This window comes from Serinus canaria, chromosome 1 (assembly GCF_022539315.1).
Source record: "Serinus canaria isolate serCan28SL12 chromosome 1, serCan2020, whole genome shotgun sequence".
Taxonomy (NCBI): Eukaryota; Metazoa; Chordata; class Aves; order Passeriformes; family Fringillidae; genus Serinus; species Serinus canaria.
In genome coordinates this window covers 22,406,106-22,433,213 of record NC_066313.1, presented here as the reverse complement: position 1 = coordinate 22,433,213, position 27,108 = coordinate 22,406,106, and the positions used below count along the sequence as shown (strand labels likewise).

At 45.9% G+C, this 27,108-nt stretch overlaps 1 protein-coding gene across 1 annotated transcript in view; it reads left to right on the top strand.

The window, feature by feature from the left end:
* The window catches only part of LSAMP (limbic system associated membrane protein), a 304,842-nt gene that overhangs the window by 268,740 nt on the left and 8,994 nt on the right, over nt 1-27,108 (top strand). The window contains exons 4-6 of the mRNA XM_009102560.4: nt 3,015-3,149; nt 6,884-7,004; nt 7,947-8,095. Of these exons, the coding sequence (XP_009100808.1) occupies nt 3,015-3,149; nt 6,884-7,004; nt 7,947-8,095 (405 nt within the window). The remainder of the gene's footprint in view (nt 1-3,014; nt 3,150-6,883; nt 7,005-7,946; nt 8,096-27,108) is intronic.

Genomic DNA, 27,108 nt, shown 5'->3' with positions numbered 1-27,108 from the left:
AGAAGTTCAAAAACATCTTCCCTTGGGAAGGTATCTATCCTTGTAGGTTACTTTGGAGCTCCACTGATGCAGTTCTCTGACAGACTTAACAGCACCCGTAATGAGGGTGCCACTCCATTAGAGCTGGTTAAGTCACCCTCAACCCTGTCTTCATTACGGTGACAGTCTTGTGACAAGGGCAAATTGCAGGAGAAGCAAGTCCCACTTGGAATGAACCCTGTGTATAAACAAGGCAGAATTGCAGGGCAAATGAGTTGCAAAACAGAGGCAAATTATATTTTAACCTTTTCTTTGTGAGTCTTTCCCTGATGTCTTATTGACTTTCCAGTCAACTCACTGACCTACCAACTGGGAGTGCTGCTATGAAAGGAGAGGAGTGTTGGTTGTCAGCTCAGTTTGGGGGTGGGATTTTTAAAGTGCTTTATTAGCAGGTAGCAATATGAGCAACATGCCATAAGAAAATCTGGGAATTAAGAGAGTTCCCCGACAGAAATTATCCCTGTTGTAGCAAAACCAGAAACAATGTGCTGCCTCTACAGACAGCAGCATGGTGCAGTAGTTGCAATGCAATCCTTCATGTGTGTTCAGCCATGGTAAAACCTCATCTGAAATGCTGTGTTCAGTTTGGGGTATCACACATCCAGAAAAATGTAAACTTGTCAGAGAGGTCTAAAAGCAAAGAACAAGAATGATCAAGAGCCTAAAAAAAACCTCACCTACAGAGGAAGGTTGAAAGACCCTGGCAATGTTCAGCCAAAAGAAAAAAAAAGATGACACCTGAAGGAGGAACTAAGTGATTTAAAAGTTGATAAAAGGCTATTGCAGGGAAGGAGGGAATGATTTGTTCTTTTTGTCTGTAGTGGCTAAGACAAAAGTAATAGCTTTAAACGGCAGCAAGGGAGACTCAGGTCAAACTTCAGGAAACTGCTCCAGTGATAAGGACAGCAAAGCACAGGAGCAGATTGACAGGAGTGGCTGAAGAATCTCTGCCGCTGGAGGGCAGAGGATGGCTATGTCCATGACATGGCTCATGTCCTGCCTTGAGACTGGGGAATGGATTAGATGGTGACTGAAGTCCTTTCCTCATTTCTGAGACTCACTAATTCTGGTCCTACTGGGGTTAGGACTCCCTAATATGTTAATGAGTTCAGCAATAAAAAACACCTGTGAAAATCCCACCCTGCTTCCTTCTCCACTGACTCTTCACAGCATCAGCTCCAGCACAGAGCAGAGGACTGAGAGCCATGTCCTGGCAGCAGGAGCCAACTTTGCCTCCTTCCCTTGTGCAAAATGCTGCTGCCATGCAGGAAGGTCCTGCAGCAGACTGTTGGGGGATGCAAAAAAACAAAGTAGTTGTAAATTTTAGACATAGCAATGAGATTTTTGATACCTGAACATCTGGTAGGAGCTGGAAAAAGGGACTGCTGATTAGCACTGCTGAAAGAGAGGGAGAGCCCTTGTCTTTACATGAGTTTAATAGGTACACTTCTGTTTTCATGCTGAGTCTCCGTGACGGGGGATGGTTTTCTCCTAGAATGATTCTGATAATTGCCTATGAAAAAGAAAAATTTTAAAAAAAGACAAAAATAATTATGTAAGGGACAGAGTTCTGAGCAGATTTTGAAGCTTCTGAAGTTCCTCTCTGATGCTGAAGGGAATTGCATACAGCTGGCATCACCAGTGTGCATGGCCAGGCTGACCTGGCCAAGACACTGCAGCAAGTCTGTGCCTCTCGGGGTTTGTTACAGGTGGCTCCATGGGAAGTTCAGCTCCAGAGACCAGACTTACTCACTGTTTTTATGCAGTGCCATGAACCATGGCGAACAGTAGGTACTGTTGGAGCTCTCTCAAAAACTGCACTTTTGTGAAGTGGCCAGGGTTTCCGAAGTGCTCAGCACCTGTTGAGCAGAAAATACCTTCTGGGCAGAGAGTTTTTTGGAAAATCTGACCACTCTCTGAGGAACCTGAATGGGAGCTCTTGTGATCTGACCTTTTATTTTTTTTTTTCAAATCTGTCTTTTACCCTTTTAGGGTTGGGGGCTGATTTCTCTAAATACACACAGGCACACAACTGGGGCTTACCATTTCCAGTGATGCAGAGCAGTGCTTACAGCCCTCTGAGAGGAGCAAATGTGGTTCAGATTCTTTCCAGGAGATGCCTTATTTTGCTTTCTGAAGGAATAGGGTAGAAATACCAATCCTAGTATTTCATGCTTCCCTGGCAACTTTCATGCAATGAATCTAATGTGTTTTACATGGGTTAACCTCACTGCCCTACTCTAACCAGGAGGTGATAGGAGAAGGGAGGCTATTTGCTGCAGTTTACAGAGGGAGAGCAAAGGAGTGACTCACTCAAGGTCACACAGTGAGTTAAAAGCAAAGCCACAGACCTCCCTCAGTTCTTGCCCCCATCCATAACCCCGACTGACACTCAAGTCACTGTTTTCCAAAGTGTGTAAGTGAGGCAGTGCAGTTTAAAATGTGTCATTTCATATGTACAGTAGCTCAGGGATGCGTGATGATTATTGGTCTCTGCAGATCAAACTACGGTTTGTTTCTCTCAGTTTGGCTGTGTTTAACGGTAGCTTGATCTGATCGATGGCACTTCAGGGTGGTGGTTGCTCTGGGAGACAGAGAGACATTTTTCACAGTTTTGCAATGGAGAAAAGGGTGCTGACGACACATCTGAGGGCCCAGCTAGCCTTGGGTTCAGCACATCACCCACAGAATGACTAAGCTCTGGTGGTACTCAGCCATCACACTAGTGAACTTAGTCTGATCTTACGTGGTGGACACTTTGCTTCTCAGCCTGGGCAGCCTGTGAGATGCTGTGGATTGTACCACCTGTATGGTGCCTTCCAGATTTTCAGTTTTCAGCAGCTTCTGAAATAACTTTTAAATGGCTCATGACTGTTGCTTGTTTGCAGGCTCCATGTTGTGATTGTTCCTCCATAGCAATTTCCTAAATCTGAAAGCCTAACAGAACCACTCTCTGTATTTTTCTGTCCTACCAGGCAGAGAGTTTGAAGGTGAGGAGGAGTACCTGGAGATCCTGGGGATCACACGAGAGCAGTCGGGCAAGTACGAGTGCAAAGCTGCCAACGAAGTTGCCTCAGCAGACGTCAAGCAAGTCCGGGTCACTGTGAACTGTGAGTACATCGCAGCTGGGGCAGGGCAACGGGGAGAGCTTTGCCCACAGGCAAGGGTTACTTCAGGATAAACAGAGAAGCCTTCCTGGGCTTGGATTATACAATCTGAAGAGAGGGCGCTGAGAAAACTGTCTGCAATCAGACACTTGCCACAGGGTACAGTTTGTGCTTTAAACCTGGTAATATATTATAAAAGGCCGGGGGAGGTGTGGTACCAAGAGACAGACAGAGAGGAAGAGAAAGAGCTGTGAGTTGCCCTCATCTCTCCCCTCCGAAACACTGGCAATGCCTTGTTTTCACTCATTGATATTCGGGTGAACAGTAGCGTGAAGAGAAGCTTCACCAAGGCAGCAGGGAGAGATAAGGGAGGGCTCAGCTGGCTCAGAGCAAACACATGCCTGCCTGCACCCAGCCATCTCTGCAGTGCCTACACAGCTATCACAGCCAGGGGACACAGGGCAGAGGCACGTGCTAATGACAAGGTGCAAAAACTTAACTTTTATGCTGGTTTCTGGTCATTAGTTTAAAGCTTTGTCTAAAAGACCCTTCATGCACCAGTGCAATACAGAAAGGGGTTTTGGCCAAAGGATACAGCAATCCCCTAAAAGCACCAAGTAAGCTGTAGCTTACTTCCACACGTGGATTGGGGCACGGATCCCATCCCATATGTGTTTAGACAGATGTCCACTTCACTCTGCTGGCATACTCCTCTCACAGGAACACAAGATATTTCAAACTTCTGTTACTCTTTAATCCTGCATGCAGATATGTCCACCTCCATGCTCGTATGGCTTATATTTGGCACTTAAGTGATGTAAAGTGAGCTATCCCCATGTACCTGCTTCGTTTCCTTGCTTGGAGGCTCATAACTTTGCAGCAAGGATGGATGAATGGGAGGTATGTCCTCTCCCGACCTTCTTCAGTGTAAATTGAGACTTAAACCAGAATATTAACTTAAATTGAAATTGGAGATGGCTACAGATATATTTCTAGGTGCATATTCATGCCTTGATTCACAAGTAGAACTGCTAGGAAGCAGGGTTGGGCAGAGAGCTGGGGTTTCAGGCAACAGCAGTCTTAATTTGACTGTAGGTGATTATAGCACCTTTTAATACCATTCTTGCTCTTCATTTTTTCCCCTTGGTCCTGTGTGGGCCATCACATCAGATCAACTTGTCTGTCTCTTAGAACTTGAGGTTATAGGCTCCCTGCAGCATCTTCCGAACCTACAGTTTTTTATAGTTCCCTTAGAAATTGGGTGGCAGTGGTTTAATATCAGCTGCCTCATGGGCCAAATTTGGCATTAATATGAACTGTAGTAGCAGATTTTCTGCATTGAAAGTATAGACGTGTAAAAAAACAGCTGAGTTTATAAACTGGAGACTTTCCATGAGAACCAATTAATAGTTTCAAACATTTCCATGAAACATAATTTCAATGGTGCTTTAATGTGTTTGAAACAGATTGTTTGTATAAAGTCAGAATGTTTGATTTTGATTTAGTTTCAACACATAATAACTATGCCACAGTAAGATCTTAAACATTTTAACTGTTGAAAAATATGAAAAAGTGATGTTAATATGTGGTGTAATTTGTAATGTAAGCAACTTAAAATTCCTTAAGGACAGATTTTTTTTTTTTTTGAAAGAAAGGGAAATAAATCTAAGAGACTATGAGGACCAAGAGGAAAAGAACCAGTCCTATTAGAGGAATGAAAACTAGATATTTGCATACATCCTTCCTCATCCTGCTTTGTTAACACCACAAGCAGCATAAAGTGGGAAAACCACAGAGTTTGAAAAATGGGGCCTGTTCAGGAGCTTCTCAGCCATCTCTTATCATCTGCTGTGGAGCACTGTCAGCTTAGTGCTCCACAGGAGATGCAGGAGATAGCATCTCACTTTGCTTTGGTCTCACACTACCACCTTCAGGCTTCCCAAGTAATTGCCCTTGCACATCACAGACAGGGAAACTGAGGCCTGGGGAGAGTGGGAGGACAACAACTAAAGGGAACCTACTCCTGGCTTCCAAGGCAGCAAACAGCTACACACAGAGCAGCTGCTTCCTAGGTGCAATAGGCTGGTTTGTTTGGGACTTCCACCTGCCCCTTCTCCCGGGAGAGCACTGCACCAATTTCTTAAAGTGGTGAATATGGGGACTGCTTAGAGAGAATGGCTGGGCTCCCTGGTAGCAGGCTGGGAAGCAGACACTTGCTGGAATACTTTCTTACAACCATAGAAAGATGCCTATTCATTCTGTGACTCACCTCTTGTACCAGATTCATGAAATGGAATGGTTTGTCTCGCTGTAGACAGTAAGAAGATAGACTGCTCAAACCAAATAATCAAATAAGAATGGTTAAAAAAAATCACCTTTGCTATCCTTATTTTATCCCTCCTCCTTTTCAAATTAAAACATTTACATGAACCCACAGCCTTTGAATGTAGGATCCTATTTATGTAAACTTATTAATATTTATGATGTTAGAGGGCACACTGCAATATCCCTAAAGCCCTGTATAAATCCTGATTAAGGTCAGGGAAGGGATCATATTGAGATGGCTAATGTGTTCACAAGCAAATTTCTTTCCCTACATTCTCCAGACAGATTTTTTTTTTCTTTGACTGACACAATCCATTTTGCTTCTTTTTTTTTTTTTTTGGCCTTTTAGTTCTGGGACAGATACAGATGGCAGAGTGTGTTTCATGGTAACTTGAGTCTCAGCAAAGTATCCATCTGAGTCGCAGCCCTGTAATCTCAGGGTATGCAAGTATTAGTGACGAGAGACAAGGCACTTATTCCTTGATCCCTCTCAGCAGCCAGGTGGAAATAATTCTGCCTTTTAACATGTAAAGCTTATCGCTTAATATTTTGAACATGGGGCTGGGATTGAAGATGCCAGTGCCTACCCTACGTGCTATCCAGCAAGTACTGAGACCAAGCTCCAGCAGAGCACACCAATATAATTTCCAAATTTGGTTTGCCCATGGCACAGCACTCAGACTTCAAAGTGAGCAGAGGTGGGAGCACCGTGCTGGGCTGAGGGCAAACTTCAGGCAAAGCAGTCACAATCAAGCTCTTCTGGAGCTTTTCACAAAGCACTATGTCCAGGTGATCAGGTTTTGTAACCTTGGACACCTAAGGGAAGTGTCTCAGCATTGGCTCTCAGAGTTGCACCCACAGCTTCTGCTAAAGTTCTCTTTTAAGCCATTAATGTATTTCTGTTTCATACATGTTGCCTCAGTCCTTTCTTATTATAGTTTTGGCATTAGGCAAAGAGTTTGTATGGAATACAATTTTCACACTAGTGTTAAACTCCTACTCTATTCCTTTACTTTTTCTGTCTTCCTTTACTCTTCATGAAGTCTTTCTCTCATCTTCTTCTCTCTGATAAGCCCATGTGAACTACAGATCCATAGGTAAATATTAATAAATTGCAGAAGTCCATCATTAACCTTAACTTTGCCTGTCTATGCCTATGCGTTTATGACAGAACTTCATGCAGCAGTGCTGAAGAGAAGCACATGTAAGGAGCGCTGCTAATGTTGTATATCAGGGAATGTTCAAAGAGCAGCATTCTGCAGAGGAGCAGGGGGGAACATGGGCCACAGCAAACAGCTGCCGTGGGCCTCCAGTAGCCCGAACAGTTTGCACGAGGCAGGCAGCCCTGACATAGTTTCACTGTTAGCTCCACCTGGAAGTGTGTGGATTGACCACGTGTTTCCTTCCTGCAGACCCTCCCACCATCACAGAGTCCAAGAGCAATGAAGCGGCCACGGGACGACAAGCCTTGCTGCGGTGTGAGGCATCAGCAGTGCCCACGCCCGATTTCGAGTGGTACAGAGATGACACCAGGTAAGGCCTTTAGCTCGCCTCTTCCCTCCTCTCTTCTTCAGTCCATTGAATAGGGGTTCCTGTCATCCTCCCCAACTCCTCTCAAACAAATTGCTCCTTACAATCCATGTGAGTTGCAGTGTCCCATCAGTCTCAGCAGAGCAAGCATGGTCATGGCTGGAGGAGGTAATTCCTCACTGCACTGGGGATGCTGAAGGAAGTGCAGAGGATGGAGCTCCTGCCTTGAAGTCAATCATGGGCCAATACCCAATTAATGAACTGTTCACATGTTAAGTAACCCATGATACAGACAAAAAAGTAGGTGGTGTAAGTCTTCAATTAGGTAATGCTGCTCCAGATGGATTCTTCTAGGGAAAGGAGCTGCTGAGGTATGAGATTCCCCTCACCTGTGGGACTTGAGCCTCTCAGACTTGCATATGAGAATAAATGAGAACAGAAAAAGGATCTGTCCTTTCTACCTGAGCATTCACCTGGCATTAAGAAGGTTGTGTTATTACCCTACGTTTTAGGGTAGCCAGCCCTGAACAAGGTGCCCAGGTTCAGGGGTGACTCAGCATTGCTATTGGCACATATTGTGATGTGTACAGACTAGTACAGACTAGCCTTCATCTGGCCATGGTGTGTTCATTTCCAGAGTGACTCAGGCTAGGTAAATGCTTCCTCCCTTAGCCTTTTCTTTGACTGGTTCTGCACTGCTTTACCAGTGGCATTTAATCCCAATGAACTACTACATTCCTTTCATTCCCTCCTCCTGTTTTCCATCTTGGTCTCTTTCTTTGGTCTTCCTTCCTTGGTCTTTCCTCTCAAATCCCTTCCCTGCTTCTCTCTATCCTCACCTGCCAGCTGGGCTGAATGACTCTGCTTTGCTGTGTGCTGGGGAGGGATTTCCTTCCCAGTACACAACTGCCATTGCACTAAACACCTCCTCTTCTGTCTTCCCAGGATAAACAGCGCCAATGGTCTGGAGATAAAGAGCACGGGGAGCCAGTCTCTGCTGATGGTGGCCAATGTCACTGAGGAGCACTATGGGAACTACACCTGTGTGGCTGCCAACAAGCTGGGAGTCACAAATGCCAGCCTATACCTTTACAGTAAGTACGGGACAGGGTGAAGGGAGGCTCTCACAAAGAAACAGCTGTGCAGGAAGCACATAGTGGCCAAAACTCGTGAAGGAAGGCATCTTCTTGACAACCCAGTCCCCTCAGACCCCCAGCCATGACCTGGCTTCCAGCACTCTGCTTCGGATACCTTAGTGTTCATACTTGCCTTGAAACACCAACAGCCAAACTGAAAGGTTTACAGTCAAGCCCTTTGATTGACTGGCTTTGCTGAAGAAAGATTTTGTTAAAATAATAAAAATGTGTTTGTTTTAAAGCTGGAAACAAAAAGCCCTTTAGAATGACAGCCCCTTTAATAAGCAGACAGAAGGCCAGGGCTCGGAGGATCCATGACAGCTGAGAAATGACAAGTAATTCAGAGAAATGGAGAGAACTAGCCACTGAGCCTGAGGAGAACAGTGACAGAGTCAAGAAAAAGAGAAATTGGTTTGAAACTGGAAGGGAGAGAAATGAGAAAAGACAGAATGACTTTAAAGAGATATACCATAGGGACCATGGGCGAAAAGGTAATCAACAGATGAAATATGGAATAAGGTTCCTTGGATCTCATTCTGCTACCTTTCAATAACTGAGTTTGTCTTAGTAAGTATAAACAGACAGAAGATGAGACTAGACCAAGCACTAGAGTAGAGTTACCTGCTGATTCTGAATTTTGCAGCTGATTCAAACCTGACCCTAAACAGACCCCTGCCCCTCACCTACCATCCACACGCACATACAAACTGTGGTGTATTTAAAATGCAGTTCTCAATTCCAGGTCTATAACTTGGGCTAGACTTGGCCCACATGTTATTGGCATCAGAGATACACTGCAGCAAAATGACCCACTCACACAAATGAACACGTAGACACAAAAGTGACTGATGGCAGTGTTCCTGTGACGGTCCCAAATTGAATTAAAACTCTCATGTCATGACCTGCATGTCCTTTTAAACAGAAAAAAAAAAAAAATGCGTAAAGCAGTCAGTATGGGCTGCAGTTTAGTCTAGTTTCTGCTCTCATCAAAACAAACCAAAGTTATGGTTTGGTTATTTTTAAAAGATGTAGTGCAAAAGGATAAACCCATGGGCATTCTTCATTTACCACCTTTGGATTTATTTCATGGCAGCTTGAATTTTTGCGAGTTTGGGTATATTTTGTGGCAGCTATTTTTTAAAGAACAGATATTATCATAAAAGAACATATATTTGATTTCCTGTAGCATTGCAGCACACAAAGCAAATTTCTACTTTGAAAGTCTTTTCACCCTGGTCTTGTGACTGTCATGAGATTAAAAAAAATCCTCAGGCAGCAATCTGGAACACAATTTTCAAATACTCCAGATTTGTTCTTGCTGATATTAATATACTTCCAAGTTTAGAATCTATTATTTGTGACTGAATTCTAAATTTGGCCCTCTCTGTTGGTTCCTGTTACACAGATGAACTGAAATGCATCACTGCAACAAAATATAAGATGAAATTCAATAATGTATAAATGCACATATGATTTTAGTTGGGGGCTTAGTTTTGCTAGAGAAGCATTTTGCATGACTTCAGAACTTCACCTCAAAGGATCTCAAAGGATTTGCTAGCAATGAATATTTAAATATCACAAGTCATTTAGAATTGGGGAGTGTTGCTAGCACCATTTTGCAGTAGGAAGATACAGAGTGAAGAAGCAGTTTACCCATGGTCATAAAATGAGTGGCAGAACCAGTGAGAGACCCAGGGAAACCTTGCAAAGTTGCTGTAAACTGTTCCATGAGGAAATGTGGCAACTCTTAGATTACTTGCAACAGTGATGATCCTATTTTAGCCCCCTTTTGATGTGTATGAAGGACCCTTTCTTTCAAGTTATTTGATTTTGTTTATCATTTTTTAGAAATTCAAGGCCTGTTTATACTGGAGGACACTAGAGAACCTCACAAGAGCCAGGAGAATGGAAGTGCAGGAGCTGAGAGAGATTTGATGATTTTTAGTGAAGTCTTTCTAACTTGTTTTTGCTGCTTGGTTAATCCCTACTTTTTTCACTGTGCAATTGTTTCATTTTGTTTCAGGAAATCTCTGCTCTTCTAGTTAGTGTGGAAGAAGGAAAGAGAGAACAAAAATAAATTCAGGCAGACTACAGCTCCTTTTTTGAAGGTTAAGAAATCAGGGGGGAAATGAGTGAAGGGAATCCAGCTCCATAAAGATAAAGAAAGCTGCTAAAAAAACCTACAAGCCCAGATGAAAGAAATGCTGTAGTGCTCACACAGTAGCTGAAATACCAGGTAATGCACATTCCCAGCCACATACCCAGACAGAAAAATAAAGCAGTGCCAAGTTTTTGCAAGGTATACAGCAGATACTCAAATACTTGGGAGTGTTTTTCATCCCTTGAATCAGAGATCCTATTTCCTTTTTAAAGAGAGAACAAGCTCACTGTAGAGCAACATCCCACTGGGGAGGTAAGTACAGCGATGGTTTCCTCAGTGTCCCATTGCAGCACAAAAAAGAATGGCAGCAAAGAGTGAAGAAACAACCAGAGAGTTAATAATGAGCTGCTGGCAGCTTTGCCTGAGGTGGAGGGCAGACAGGGAATGAGTGAAATGATGTGAAAGAACAGTTTAGCAATAGAAAAAATTGGTGGCTACCATTTCATGAAATCTCAGTCAGCACTGAAAAACTCTCAGAGAGACTGAGTGCCTTAGATGTCAATGTCATAGATAGAAGATGCATTAAAATACAAAAGCAGCCTCCTTGAGCTGTATTAATAGATAGCTAGTGATCTTCCTTAAAGGATGTAGCAGCAGGATTGCCTGCTGTAGGTGAGATTTATATCCCTCACTCCTGGAGACTGAGTTTACAACAACATAAATATGGCCCTACCAAAGGTTTAACTTACCCAGGAAACTGTCTCCAACAGCAAATATGGATATGTTTGTAGAAAGGGTACTCAGGTACAGTTTGATGATACAACTGATCTAATAGCTTGCTGACATTCCTTGCTCCCCAGTCCTTTTGCTTATCCTGCTCTCTGCCACGTGGTTTTGTCGTTTCCTTTACTCTGCCAATCAGTGGACGTCCACTGTGGCTGTCCAGCCTGCTAAACCAGTGAATAGGTAAATGAGCTTTACTTCTCATCTCCCTAAAATGCCCCAAATGTTTTCTTTCATTGTACTGAGCTGAACAAATTCATGGCTGGGCTCAACAGGCACCAAAGCCCATGCAGGAGAGGAAGCTCTATCATACATCTCTGGGTATAAGGAGTTGGGAGGCAGGACCATGTTTGGCAGCACTGAGGAGACACTAGGTCGATTCAGCTCTGCAGAGCCTGGGAGCAAGGTTTGTAACCCCTAAGCACAAAAAAAGGGACAGTAATACACATCTCTGTTAAAATTACCTGACAGAGAGGCAAAGCCAGGGCTGCCATCACAGAGCAACAGAGGTGAAAAGCAGTGACACAACTGAAGCAAAAGGATTCTTCCTCCAAGTATATTAGGAGGTAGGGAACATGTGTTTTTTCTTTTTTTGTTTTGATTTACTCACCTAGCAGTACTATGAAAAGCATTAGCAGTGAAGGTCACAATTTATACCATAACACATGCTGCACAGAAGTGTGTATATATATATATATATATATATATATATATATATATAAACACATAGCAGATACACATTTGCTGGAGGAACACAAATAGATAGGTTTATGTGTAGGTGAATATGTATACATAGGCATGAACCTCTGTGATGTAGAAGCAAACCCACACACCCCTCAACAGGCACACACAAGCAGGTGCAGCACCTGGTGCATTTTAGCAAAGCAGAGAAAAGAAAGAAAAGCTTTTCCAAATTCGTTGCCTTCTGCCTCCTGCAGAGCTAGCCCATCCCATAGGCGGAAACAGAAGACAGCAGCACAGTGCTGCACATCCTGATGCAGTCCTGCTGGCTTACTTGGCTCAATTATAGGAGACAACCCCATCAGCAGGTTCCCTGCTGCATCCTCTGCACCCTTTGGGGAATCGGGAAGCGCAGAGGTGAAGCAGAAGCTGGCAATCCAGTGCCAACTCAAGCAAGCTTCAGGTGGAGCCCAGCAGTTTTGGTTGCAGCAAGGCACGATCCTAAAAGCTGGCATTAGCCTCTAACTTGTCATTATTTGTTAGCACCCTGCCACAAGTGTGCACACCCCTCATTCCACTCTGCCCATGCTTTGTTGTGCCCTGAGCATTTGGTTACAGTGGTGGCTGCTGGGGTTTGGAACCTCAGCTGTGGCCGAAATCCCTCTTAGTGGCTCTTAGCACACAGCCCCTGTTTTCCTCAAGGCTGTCAATAACGGAGAGACTCAGGAGGGAGGAAAGTGGTTTGGGCTGACAGTCAGAGGGGGCAAGGCTGAGACACTGCTAATGAGCCAGGGTGGAGCAATAAAAGCAGCACACAGTGGGAGAGGGGAACAGAGACAGAGTCCTTGAATAGAAAGCAGCGTGATAATGAGGCCGTAGTGCTTTGCTTTAACTGCTTATGCTGTGCAGCCTGCAGCCTGCTGTGCAGGAAGAAGGTAAAGGGGAGTTGAGTTATTTAACCAAACTAAATAACAAGGAAGTCTTGTCAGCACAAACAGCCTGCTTTCGCAGAACAATAGTCCCCTGTTGCTACATAAACAGAGAGATCCAGGCTAGACTTGTATTTGATCTCTGCTGTGCCTGCTGTGGATTCAAACAACTCCATTACCACCATGAGGGCAGGAGTTCTGCCAGCGTCATAGGGATGGGTCTGACCTGCTCAATCCTCATGAGCTCCAGCAAGACACAAACTTACTCTTTGCACCAAGGTTACTGTAGAAAGAGGATTGGCTCCAAATAGCTGGGCCTAGGTGATCAGAGAGTAATAGTGTCCTACTGATTTATCCTGCCAAGCTCTGTGTCAATCAGCAATGATCTTAGCAGGCAAGCCAGGAGATAACTCATTGCCCCAGGCCTTTGAGCTGTTGCAGCTAAATGTCTGCCTATGGATCAGTCCATGGGTAGGAGCTTCTCTCAGTCAGTACAAGACATCTAGCAAGCTCTGAAGGCAAAGAAAGGAGACCCAGTGATAACAGTCAAGCCTGGGGACCTTGTATTCTTGGGTTAGTGTCTGCTCTGCCAACAGTTCAGCATTTGACCTTGGGCAAATTGCTTCCTTGCTCTGTGCATCACCTGCACCATCTGTGAAGCAGAATTACCACTACTGTTAGCCTCAGACTGAGGTCTCTGATATTGGTTTCCCTCAGTATTTGTGCAATTCTTTTGGGATCCTTTGTGGAAGAAGCAAACTGTGAAGCCAGGCAGTGACGTATATCAAAGTCCTGCTATGACACATTACAAGGACACATTATAAAAACCCTATAAACAAGACAGCAGGCTCTGCCTACAACTGGAAGATGATGAGTCTGCAAAAACTCTATCCCTCTCAGAGGACAAAAACTAAAGAAGCAGAATACCCTTGAGGATTCACCAGGGTAACTGCTCCCATGCACAGATCCTCAAGAGAGCTGTTATTGGCAAAAAATCCATTGTGGAAAAGGTTCTGGGGAGGCAACAACTGCCCATGGAGTACTTCCACAGCTCACCTCTCTGCCAAGACTAGCTTCCAGGCAGAGGTGTAGCTAAGAGACGCTGCAGAGTGATGACATGAGTGGTCTTGAAAGTCAGAGGGAAGATATGGACCATCAACTCCAATTACCTTCACTGCAGGTGCTTAATCCCTCTTGCTGTTTGGCTATTATTTGTTTCGTTTTTCAAATAACTTCTCTTTGACTCCCAGTCCCAGGGGAGTATTAGGCGTGTTAGCAAAATGCTCTGTGTATGAAACCTACTCTAGTTTATTTAATTTGGGGATGGACAACTCCATCAGGTTTGTATCTGCTGCTTGCTTGGTGTGAAAAGTGGCTTTTCTCCTGCATGTTGCTTATTGTTTTTTTTCCCCCCTTAGAACGAGTTTTACCCACACTCCCCAATCCTTTTCCAGGTCAGTATATGTTTTATGTTGAAGTAGCTCTTTAGCCGGGTCATTCTCCGTCATCCTGACAAATGCTCAGAGCTAGGCAAAACAGCTCAGAAATGCAGGAAAATAAGGGCTTTCCCTTCTCATTTACATGACATTTTCTCTTTTCTGCTCACCTTCCTCATCTTTCTTTTCCTCCCTCCCTCTTCAAAAAACCGTTCAACTGAATAGCAACAGCCTTTAACCAAGCTTTGAGGAACAACATTGAGTTGTCATCCAGGTGTGGACAGTCTTTACTGAGGTTCAATCTACCCACAGACCTACTTCTAAAACACATTCCCATCCTAAGCTCTCTTTGTCCCCTTGTTCAGATTTGGATCAAAAGCATAAGCAGACCTAAAATTTTGCAGAGACAATGGAAAAGACAAGTGGAAAACTAAAAATTAAAACATTGCCAGGTTTTTTTCCTTCTATTTCAGCATCTTATCATCACAGTGAAACACTTTGTTTTCTCATGCTTTTGTCCCACCTCTCCAAGTCTTCCAGTCACATAATCCTGCATCTGAGGCAGACAGCATGGAAAGAGGCACATGGTGAGGTGTTATTGTCTGCTTTATTCCAAAAGGGAAGAAGGTATGAAGGCAAAACAGGCTCTGTGTGGGTTTTTTTTTCTGTCTCTGTGTTGCCCACTCTGGCCTTGAGTGCAGACAGCATGGTCCCAACCACTATATGAGACTTGGTGCTTGGTTGTGATCTTTTCATTCTGAAAAAGCAGAGACCAGGCATATCCAGAAAGCAGGCTACAAGCATTTGAAAGTGGTGTTTGAAACGAAATCAGCAATAAGGCAGCAAGTCCCTGTGTTCACTGAAAAAGTCTTGGCCTACAGCTCCTCAGTATCTTTGTTTTACTGCCATATGAGGAGGATGCACTCAACTTATGAGTTGCTCAGAGACCTAAATTGTTAATGTCTGCACAGAGCTTTGGGATAGATGTTATTAGGAACCCATGTTGTTTTGCAAAAGAGCACCTGCTTGAACAAAGCACCTGCAGGTACTCCCATGAAAAGAACAATAAATGCTGGGTGTTACACATGCTCCGTTTAACTACTCTGCTGTTTTCAAATCAAGCTCTGCTCTTGGCAACTTATTCAGGCTCAGGATGTAGTCACAATTGCCTATTTAAAAGGCAAATCCACAAATACAATTAAAGAAAAGTACATAAAAAAGGAAAAAAAAAAGAAAAAAAAAAGGAGGTAGAAATCAAGCTACCATTAAATTTAAATCCCAGAGAGTGATTTGTAAATAACATTCAAGGAGCTGAGAAAAGGAGTAAAGTAGGCCATTGGGAACCTACTGTGGAAAAATAAATCCAATTAAACACCATTATCTTATGTATTGCAAATGAAACTTGTTCTTGGATATGAAATTAAAGTTGCTGAGGCTGTTTTGGATGTAGGGTTTTAAGGAGTTCTCCAGTTTTAGGTGTTCTTTTTCTTTCAGCAGAATTTTCAATGACAAATATTTTTGTCTGATGAAAAACCCAGGGCTCTTTGGTTTTATGATTATTTTTATTATATATCCTTAAATTCCACAGGCAGGCAGTGTTAATTTTTTTCATCGCCAGCCCTGTTTACAGCTGGTTTTGAATTAGGAGCCCATTAAGCTAAATGATAAAGCAAAATCTGCGAGTGAGCAAGGCCAGGATTGCCATTACAAATACACCTCCTAATCAACTTGCCAAGGCCATCCTGCACAGCTTTAGTTGATCCTTTAAAACAGTTTCCCTTCTGTCTCTGAAGCTGATATATTTTTACTGCTCCCCAGTCTCCTGAGATAGTCTTGAAGGGCATCCTGGTGTGCCATCACTCCTGTGAAGAGTCTCCAGGAATTTGTGGTGCCAAATGCTGGTGTATCTCCAGTGACTCAGGACACTCCAAGAGGATTTTGCAGAGCGGGAAAGCAGAGTTTAAAAATTCTGGGCCTCACTTGTTTTCTGAAAGCCCTTACCAGCTTCTCTGTTGTGGGCCTTCAGCACAGATGCTGGTGCTTTTCACATTTGCTTTTACTTTGCTACTCACCTTCAAAGAAACCTTGGGCATACGATTTTGTTGGACCTTTTTCTTCCTATGAGTTGATGTTCTGAAATGTAGTCCTCAACCCTCAATTAAGCTGTTCCTCAATGACCAGAATCACAGCCTTCTTCCTCTTTCTCCCTCAATTTTCATTTCTGTTAATCCTCAGTAACACTTCCCTGCCCTGTGGGGTTTTGAGCATTAATTTAAAAGGAAGGTGATTTGAGACGAAGAATGCTGTAGTCCTGCTAAGCATTGCTATCATTAGCTAGCTGCTGTAGAAACATCTTGCTTTCAGGCAGGCTGGAGACTCAGAAGCAGCCCATTCAGCTAAACAAATGGGACTTGAATTTGATGAGACACTTTCCTAAAATGCTGGGTGGAGCCCAGCTGATTCAGCTCTCACTGAGTTGTCCTTGATAAATTTTCCATCTCTCCTGATTTTGCAGCCTGGCACTCAAAATGCCTTGAAATGTCTTCTGGGATGATGCCACATCATCACATCTTTCTGTCTCCATTGTAACATCATGTTATAATGGGCTGACACAAGACCTCACTGTCACCAAGCAGGGGCCTTACTGCATCACCAGGTGCCTTTTCAAAAGGATTTTTCTTCTGGAAAAAGAGAATTTGTTCATTCCACACCACATCTGCCAATAGAAGGGCAAGTGAGGCCACTGTTGAACCTCAAAGGGACCTGTCACAAATATGGCACTAGCTCCATCTTTGTCATTCATTGTCCCTTGTCCTCAGCCCTTTGAACATGAACTCCTTCCCTTTGATTAGCACCTAGTGTCCACATCAGAATGGCTCAGCCAGACTGATGGGCTTCAAAATCTGTGTGTCTTCCTCACAGGAGTTTTGTGATGAGGGCTTCCCAGAGGCTAAGTAGGGGCTTTCTCAGGGTGGTTAGCTTGATGCCCTGAGAGCTACGCAAGGGGGATGTGGTGTTTCGGAAAGCAGCACATCCAGATCTGCCCACAGGGCAACAAGTGTGTCAGTCTTTGGGGCCTGATCAGACAAAGTCACAGCCATCAATAGGTTGACACAAGATTTATAGCAGTAGTGTGTTAGCAATTAGCAGAGTGGGAGGGAAAAGGAGCATGAGGAGTCCTGCCTTTCTGCTAAAATGTGCACTGATCGGAGAATGACCCTGTGTGACTGTAGATCGTAGATAGTCTCCATTTAGCTGTAGCCTGTGTAGCCTGTACTGTCACTAATGCCTTCATCAGGTGGGTGGGAGCTGGGGGAAGGGAGAAAAGAGATGTTCATTTGGGTCTGATGGCCAGAGTGGGAAACAGAGAGCAGCTTGCTTTCTAATACCCTCCAGTCCTCTTTCCCCTCTCTGAGTGTCCTAGCTGTGCAGAAGAGAGCTCCTCTGTTGCAGTGGGCACCTCCCACCCATCTCTGCTCCCCTTTTGCTTTCTGTAGTGCATGGCCCTGCCAGTTCTGCTGAGCTGGCTGCTCTCGAGTCAGCAGTTCTGCTTTGGCAAAGCGGTAGACATCTGAGTCCACCAAAGCTAAGGAGAGAAGCAAGGGGGCTTACAGCAGAGACTACAGGCTGTAAAGGGTTAACATTTTATGGAGGTTTGCTGACTAGGCAGTCAGCCCTGCCAGTATGATGTGACCAGCCCTCTTCACTGAGGCCTGAGGGTGCTTTCTCATTTGGACTCCAGAAAAGGGTCAGTGAAAGTCCAGGCCTTCAGGCCTATGAAGCAAACTGTTTGGCAGAGCTAGAGAAACCACAGCATAGACAGGCCAAAATAGACAATCTTGTATTTTTGTGATCCTGACAGAGAAATAGAGAAAAAATAATGACCAGAAAAAAATAATAGCCATAGTGGCCAAGCACATGAGGGTGTATTTGGAACCATGTCAAGTCTGGTATTCCAATAAATCATAAGGCATTTGAGGGGAATAGATCAGCTTTAGTAGTTACTCCACAGTGATGTGTGGCTGAAGACTCAGGGCATGCCTCACTTCCCTGAAAGCTCTCTGAGCCCCAGGCACTGGCAGCGGATCACACCCATGGCCCTGGGTGGGAAGCACAACTCACAGCACTCCTTGCTTCTCACAGGTGGTGTCCACCCAGATTTTCCAAAGAGCTCAGAATCCATTTGGTGAGTGCAGAAAGGATTGCCCCTGCAGGATGGATGCTCAGACAGACAAAGGTTGTCTTGCTGCTCAGGGTCAAAGTCAGTCCCTGCCAGCTCTGCAGGCACTGAGGGCTGGCACTGAACTGGGTGCCAAGGCTGTGGGGCCTTCAGGCCAAGGGAACAGGGAGGACAAGGCAGAGTGAGGGCAGGCAGCCAACATCGCAGTAATTGCTTTGTGCTATTTCGTAAGTATGAGGCAAGGGATGGCACTGTATCTTATTTTGGCTGTGTGGTTTAAAGCAAGTAATACCAAAATCAGAGGTGATGATACTGTCTTCCAAAAGGAGGTAGCATGAATGTAGACAAAAACAACAACTTAGGGAAAAGAGACATGCCAAGAATAGATGCCAAGCTACCAATATTGCTTGGTGGGTTTTGCTGAATATCAACAGACAGCTTCTGTTTGTTGAGATTGCTTAAAAAAATTAAAAGCCAATCTGCTTCTTCCCACCCCTCCCCCCACAAAAAAAAAAAAAAAAAAAGGTGTAGAGAAAAGAAACAAACCTTCTTAGAGAAAAAAAGAGACACACAGGGGTAAAAGAAAGAGAAATGGCTTTACTGCCTGATCTGTTTCTGTACTTTTTGTTCATTATTTTAATTTAGATTGATTTATTCCAAAATGAGCCTTGGGTTGTATATATTTGCATAGTACAGTGCTGTGGAGGATCCAGTGAGTGAAGAAGATCAGCAGCAAAGGGTGGGAACTGAGACTGGAAGTCCCAGAAAGATATTCCTCCAAGCTGAGCCCTTGCAGTGGATAAGGAAGACATTTCAAGGTCTGTGCAGTCACCGATGTGGCTTTGCATGCATGCAGAACAGCCCTGCAGAGCAGAGGTCAGGCCACAGCAGTCAGGTGGGAGAGTGGAGCTTGGGTGGATGCAGTGGGGGAGAAATCACATAATTCCACTGCAGAGATTAGAAACAAACCCATGGAAGGGCGACTGCTGTGGAAAATCAGTCGTCTGATAGGCACAGTGATGATGTTAGTGTTGTAGCATGGACAGAGTACCCTGCAGAGCAGAGCTGGGGCAGGCTCCAACCCTCCCGAGGCAGATATCCCAGCCTGGAGGAAACTCATAGTCTGATGCCATCTGCATGTTAGATGAGCTTCTGAAGCCATCACTGAACCTTCCCCCTTTAGAGACTCTGAAGACAACCTATCCCCACTGCACAGCAGGTGTACTTAAACCTTTGCTCTCTCCCCTCTGTTCTCCTTATTTCTTGTGTTGACTGGCTGACTGGAACTGTGGAGGGCACCAAAGAGGAGGATGAAGAACTGCCACTGTTGTCTTGATTTAATACTTACACACACACAAAAACTACTCCAACCCCCATGAGAAAATGACCAAAGAGTAATTTCCACCTTCCTCCTCCTCCTCCTCCTCTTAGCCCTTCCATTTCCAGTGTAAACCTTGCCTAACGAGCTGGCCTCCCCTCTGGTTATTGTCCCAAGTGAACAGTCTCTCCATTCACTAACCCATGATGGTAAGTTTGTTTGGGAAGCAGCAGGTTTATCTTCCCAGCTCAGGCAGTGCACTGGGCCCGTTTGTGAACCGGCTGCCATTGAGTGTCTGCTCTGCTCTTGATAAAGCACATTACACATGGCTGGGCTTGCATGATTAATACAGCTGTCTAAGCGCTCTCTCTAAAAACAAAAACAACCAGAAAGGAAAAGGGAGGTGTGGGATTTGGAAGGGAGGGGAGGAAGGGTGTGCATGGGGATAAAACCCAACTATTCCAAAGAAATCAGACTTGCAGAAAAAGCAGAGTGCTCTTGGAAGGCCTTCTCTCCCATGGGTGAGCAGGTCTGTCAGCAGAGCTCCCCTGCAAAAGGGAGAGGCCTCATGGCAAGGTGAGCAAGGAGCAATGTGCGTGGTCCTTCCCTAGCATCACCTGTATGTCCCTTTGCAGCCTGGGGAGTGGATGCATGAGTGGGAGCATGGGATCAGGCCCTGGAGAAGGATGTGCTCTGACCAGCATGGCTTCAGCAGGGTCTGGTCAGGCAGCCCCTCCAGTAGGTGTTGCAGCCACACAGGCACACTGACCCTTGGTGACACTGCTCAGCCACGTCACCGTACTCAGCCTGTGCTCAGAGGCACAGCCCGCATGCACTGAGCAATCTCCAGACACCCAAGAACATCTAATAAGGAACCGGAATAGCTTCCTGCATTTTTCCCATTGCTCCTACTCATCCAGCTGAAGGCCTGCTCAGCCTGTGTAAGCTGTATTAACTTTCCCTTTTTAATACTGGTCTGGAAATGAGCCATGGGAAGCCACGATGGCTTCCTGCTCTGGCTTTTCCCAGGCCTGGGCCTAGTATTAAAGCCATGCTTGCACTGTTAGGGTGTTAAGGGGACCAGGAGTCTCACTCTGGGATCGCACATACACAGACATTTCCATATTGTGTGAAGAGATCTACAGGGAGCACAAGGGTAATATTTACTTAGACCCCACACTTTAGAGACATATACCAGTGCCTGGGCCCTGCTTGACTGTCATGACATCTCTAATTCACGGAAATACTGAGAGTGACATCCCTGAGATGATCTCAAGGACAGACTGAGAGGACACTTCTCGCAGATATTAGAGAAAGATAGGGAGATCAGAGGCTGCAGTAGGACTGGATTTCAGTACCAGAGTAACCTCAACCATGCTGGCCACTCTCCACCCCAATTTAGTTGTTTTTCTGCTCCAGTCACCCCTATGCATGTCCCCCGCCTCTTCATTTCTGTCCACAGCCACTCAAACCTTTCCTATGCCATATATCCAGTAAAGCTTGTAGAAAACCATAGCAGGGATGAAGTGAGTAAACAGACAGACATGAAACTGATGAAAATATTAATTTTTCAAGAGGTTCAAGAGCCTCCAATTAGCAAACCTGCTTCCTAGGGCTGTGTGTGCTCTGGGTGAGGGGAGCTATGCTGTTTGTCCTCTATTGAGACACTGGGTTATGTGCTTGGCATCACCTTTAGTCTGCTGTGCCCTACACATGTGCTTGAGAGATGAGCAGAAGAGGGATTGTTTTATCCTTGGAAAGCAAAAAGCAGAAAAAGCTCAGATATTCCCCATAATGACTCCTGAAACAGTCTGTGCTATGTGGTTTGTTTGTTTGTTCATTTGTTTTATTCTTTGCTTGTAGAATGAGTCTTTAATGTGTGATTTGAAGACAATACAGTTTTAGGTATCTGATTTTGTATCAGTCACTGGGGAGGGTGGGGTTTGGGGAGTGGTTGATTTTTTAAAAATAAACCTTCAGTTGATAGGGAAATTAAAAGGGTGGGAGAAAATTTCTTCAGCTATGAGAAAACATTGAAACTTTTTATATACACAAAATAGGTCTGATGATGAAAGATCTGTGTAACCTTGAAATAAAGGTGGTCTTCTATTCACCACCAACCTCACTGGTCAGGATAACAGTTCAATTTTAGACTAGGATTACTGTAAACCAGCTCCAGAATAAATGGTGTAAGCAGACAGCTCTTGAGCACCACGACCTTCTCAGAAAGACACTGAGAAATACAATTTCAGGGATATTCTTCAAACCTTAGGGAAGGATGGGTGAGCTTCATTACAGAATGAATCTTCATTCCTCTAAGACAGGAGGTATGATAGATGAGTACTTCGTACACCACGAATGAACTCCAAAACATGGGGAAGAACTGTTCAGTGCTAAAAAAGCATGAGCGAATTCTGAAAAACATTAAACCAAGTGCAAAGATTGATAGACACCAGCGACATTTCCTTAATCTTGTTGGAGAGTTGCTGGAGGGCATCCTCCCCAGCTTACACAGTGGTACTTGCACCTCTAGGAAAGCCAGCCTGGTGCCACTGCAGTCACAGTCAAGTTTTAATTACAGGAGCAAAACTGGTAGTGACAATGGGGAATGAGCAGGCAATGAGCAAAATAGCTTCAACACTGAGAACAGGGAAGAAAAAAAGTGTCTTCTTGTAAGAGAAGGGAGGAGGAACAGGAAAAAAATAAGAAAAAAAGCCCCAAATGAACCCTAGTAAGTAGAAGCTGGTAATCCCTAAAGCCTCAGAGTAGAGTGCAAAGCACTGGAAGAAAGAAATTAATAACTTTCAAAGTATGACCTTGAAAATGGAATTAACAGTATTCCTCCCTTTTAAGCCTTCATGATAATAAAGATTTCATCTTCTGAAGCCCTGGCAAGAGAGTCAACAGAGTAGGAAAAATTGCTTCCTGCAGAGCAGCTGGCAAGTGCAAGCCCTAACATCCCTACAGGCCCAAGGGAGTGAGATGATAGAGACACCTGCATGATGCACACCCTCTTTCCCTTGTGCCTTCTGCTTTGGAAGTGGGGTTTGTTGTCGTCCGTCCCCCCCCCCCCATTTTTGATCCTATTTTTTGCTCAAGAAGCTGAACTCCAGCCTTCACTGTAAGTAGAGTCAGCTTATCAACAACATGGAGGCCAGAGCTTCTTAGAGTGGACAGCCCCTGGAAAAACAGCAGTCTGGCTATACTTGGTTTATCATCACTCCTTCCTTCCCAGCACAGACAAGTTCTCCATGCCCATCCCATGCTGCTTTCTGGCTTCTCTTCCATTCAGAAACTCATAGGGACCAATTACCCTCTAACACCAGATTTTACCTTGCACTTCCTGGCAGGATCCCAAGGGCAGATTCCCCAAAGCAAATCAAGAGCCAGGAGCTCTCTGATGCCCTTTGAACCTTCTCTGTGGGCTCTCTTCCATCAGCAAACTCCAGATATGTCAAGCTCTGGAGTCTTGTTAATGTAAATAAGAGAAAAACTGGCACCCGATGTCTCTTCTTCTGCCTTCATTTTGGTTTACTCAGATGATGAGATTGGCAAATGTGGATGTGAAACATAGATGGGTGGATTATTTTTTTTTTTTTCCCTTTAGGAATGTATCTGCTCTCTGCTTGCATCTCAAATGATCTTTTTTAAAGGTCTGTGCTGAGAATTTCAAAAGTAACGAGTTCAGTTTCTGCTGGTGATCATGGTGCACACATTTGGAGACATGCCTCTGGTAAACTTGTGGGTTTACTTACACATCTGCCCTCACTTGCTTCTTGAGCAAGGTTTGTGTGTCATGGCACACAAGGCTTGTGTGTCTGGCACATCCCCTCCGTAATGGGCTCCTTTACGGGTGCTGCTGGTGTTACAAAAAGGAGCTGGAGGGAGTGGAGACAGAAGGGGGAGTATCTGTGTGGGGGAAGTAGAATAATAGGATGGCTTGGGTTGGAAGGGACCTTAAAGGTCACCTGGTTTCAAATCCCCTGCTATGGCTAGGTCACCTTCCACTAGACCAGGCTGCTCAAATCCCATCCAATCTGGCACTGAACATTTCCAGGGATGGGATATCCACAGTTTCTGTGAATGCCTCTCTACTCCTTTAGTGAAGAATTTTTTCCTTATATACAATCCCTCTTTCAATGTAAGACCATTATCCCTTGTCCTACCACTACACACACCCTTACAAAAAGCCCTTGTCAGCACACTTTAGGTGCTGGAAGACCATGGTGAGGTCTCATACAGCCTTCTCTTCTCAAGGCTGAACAACTCTGACTCTTTCAGCCTGTCTTCATAGGAGAGGTGCTCCAGCCCTCTGAGAATCTTCATGGCCCTTCTCTGGACTCACAGCAACAGGTCCATTTTCATGCTGGGGGCCCATACTAAGAATAAGTGGAGTAAGCAGAGTGGGGTGCAGACTTCACCACCAGCCCCTGCACCCTCCGTTTCTGCAGCCGTAGTGGGTAGATATCCTGCTTTTTAAGTGTCTTCCAAAGAGGTTTTGCCGAGGCTGCAGATGTAGTGATTGTGGAAAGATGCATGCTGGTGGGGACCAGATTCCGTGCCACATCCATGTGGCCGTCCGTGGGTGGCTCAGGGCGGTGCCTCGGAACGCGCAGAGCTGGCTCCCTTCCCTGTGCCGTGGGGACCCGGGGTTTTCCCGGGCGGGTGTGCAGAGCCGCCTAGCCCCGGGGTTATTCCCAGCGTTTCCCCTGCCGTTCCCAGCCCGGAGGCTGCCTGGATGGCGAGGCGGGTTTAACGTCCTTCGGCTGCCACCTCGCGGGGAAGGAGCGGCGCTTCGGCGGCGGCGCCCGGGCGAGGACAGAGGGACAGGGGGACCCGCAGCGACCAGCCGGCCAGGGCAGGTGACAGACATGACGAGTACGAGCTCTGTTCCCCTGCATGAGAACACAGCCCTGGCAGCACACCACCGCTTGCTCGTTCCCCTTTTTCGGACCTGCTTGTTTCGGACCTGTTTCGGGTCTGAGCTTCTCCGGGCACCACGTCCATACCCGAACAGCTCTGCTGGAAGCCCCACTTTTCCCTGTACTTCTGAGCCCGGGCTGGTACTGGCTGCCTACCTTTGCAGTCCTGGTACTGATGCCCTCTTTCCATAAGCACCATCACTCCCCTCTCCCGGTCTCCCTCATCCTTGCTTTCCAGGGCCTGGTCAGGACCTAATTTCTTCTCTTTATCTCCCCTTTTCCCAGATCCCGTTCTCATTACTTACCTAACCTTCGTGCTTACACAACGTCGTCCATTTCCCCATCCTCACCCTGGCTGACCCCTCCTCCCCTTGCCCTCCTCCATGAGCATTCCAATATTGCCATTTCAGCTGAAGATCTTCCCTGGTGTCATCTCCTGTGCTGTAGACCAATATTGGTACAAGTGCAAGGTTCATCCTGTCGCCTCAGTCCACCTTACCCCCTTCCTATATGTCTCATCATAGCAGCCTTTTCCCGTGCCTCTGCCCAGATGCCCGTATGTATTTTTCACCTCCTCATGCAGCCCTCAACCCCCAGTGGGTTTTAAGAGGCCAACACAAGCCATGAGGCAGGGCCTGTGCAGGGCTGGCCTTCCAACCTCGGACACCGCTGCAGAAGCTGAGTGTGTTGCAAGCTTTCATGACAAAAATGATCTTTCCCTTATCTGGGAAGAGCTGAACACTCTGCAGCTAATTCTTCCCACACTGAGCAGTTTCCTTAGCCTGGCTCTCCCATAGTCAGCAGAGGAGGCTGCAGAGCAAGGAATGACTGAGACAGTTTTAATCTAGCCAGTTCAGGTAGCAACTAACAGCAGGCAGCATGCCAGGCCACCTGGTAATGTCAAGGTCCTAAAGTCACAGGAGAACATAGCACCCAAATTTAATGTGGGGCCACAATGTCATTGCCGTCAGCTGACTGCTGCTGTGCTTCTTAAAGAGCTGAGGGAGGCTGTGGATATGGAAAGCTCCAGGCAGTCCACAAATGACCAGACAAGTTCACAGAAAAAGAAATTAATCCCAAAGGGGCTCATAATGACTCTGAAGCAGCTGAGGTAGGCCAGTATGATGCCATGCTGGCCACATGCTCCTGGCTGGCCCCCGCAGAGGACAGAATGGAGGTTAGACAAGACCCTTGGACTGATCCAGCAAAGGTCCTTCCTTGTGGTGTGTTCCTCAGGCTGTTTTTGAGGATGAGAGCAGCTCTTGGCTTCGCAATCTGGCTGTGGTTTGCTCTGAATGCAAGTAGCACCCTGCTTTTCTCATCTTCCTCTGCCATCTAATCCAAGTTCCCCCATCCTTCTCACTGTCTTTTCCTACACTTTTCATGGGAGTAGGAGCAGTTCTTGAACCATCATACACACAAGCACTACCCCTATCCCACACCAAGCCTGATGCAGTAGCACACACCCCATGTCCTCTCTAGTGAAACCTTGGCTAGGCTGGCTTGCAGCCCAGCAGTGCATGCAGCAATCTTCTGCCCCGTGCTGCGTGGAGCAGTTTGCAGGAGTGTTAGGCACTAGGTGAAATTACTGATGTCCCAAATTGAAGAGTCTCGCCACCTCTTCTGCATCTTCACTCAGAAGAATGTGGAAGTTCTCTCAGAGGTGTTAGGGGGGACTCATGGAGCCTCTCTGTGCCTGGGTGCTGTTCTGGGCTGTTACACACAGGCAGGTGGGCAGGAGCAGTGAGGTCACGGTGGCATGGCTCCGTTTTTCTCGTTGTTAAATATAAGGATGAAGCTAGGGTTACACTGTCTTGGGGAGAGGGGTGGGATGGGGACTGCACATGGTTCCCTTCAGCCATGTGAAAACTACAGCTCTCTAAATCTTGGCCAAGGCTGCCTTGTGGCATGGCACCAATGCAGATCACCCAGGCTGAGCATGTGGCACCAATAAAGCCTTGGAAGCACAGGATGCAGTGTCCCATGCACTTGTGTTGCAGCACAATTAGGCACCATGGCAGGGCTCCAGCTGCCTCTGCACCAGGTATCCAAATGTCTCACATTTGGAGCAAGGAAGAGCAGTGCAGTTGTTCTACCCTTGACAGCTTTCAGTCTGCTCCCTCTTGATTTGCCTAATGGGATCAGACTCGGTCAGCATTTAGGGTCTGGGGTCCCTTAGGGGTTTAGCTGTGAAATTTTACCAGATATTTATATTAGCTCATCAGCATCAGAAACCAAATTTCCTCCCCTTCAAAGCTGTTGCGCGGTCACGGACTTGACAGTGCTGCCCAATTGCCGGGGCGGGGCGGGGGGATGAATAGTCCGGGATATTATAGCGAATTCCCAGAGCACAGGCTCAAGGTTACCGAAGCGGGAGACCGCAGGCACAGCCCCGAAGCTCCCGGTGCCAGCGGACAGGGAGCAGGGGCGGCCCGCCGGGGATCTTTCGGCGGAGGGGCTTTCTGCGCGTCCCCATTGGTCGGGGCGGCTCCTCCCGGCGGCCGCCAGAGGGCGCCAGAGACCGTGGGCTGGCCCACGGCTGCTGCGGGCCCGGGATGGAGAGGGGATGTGACATGGGGGCTACGGGACTGGGATGGCGCGGGGATGTGTGGGGATGGCGA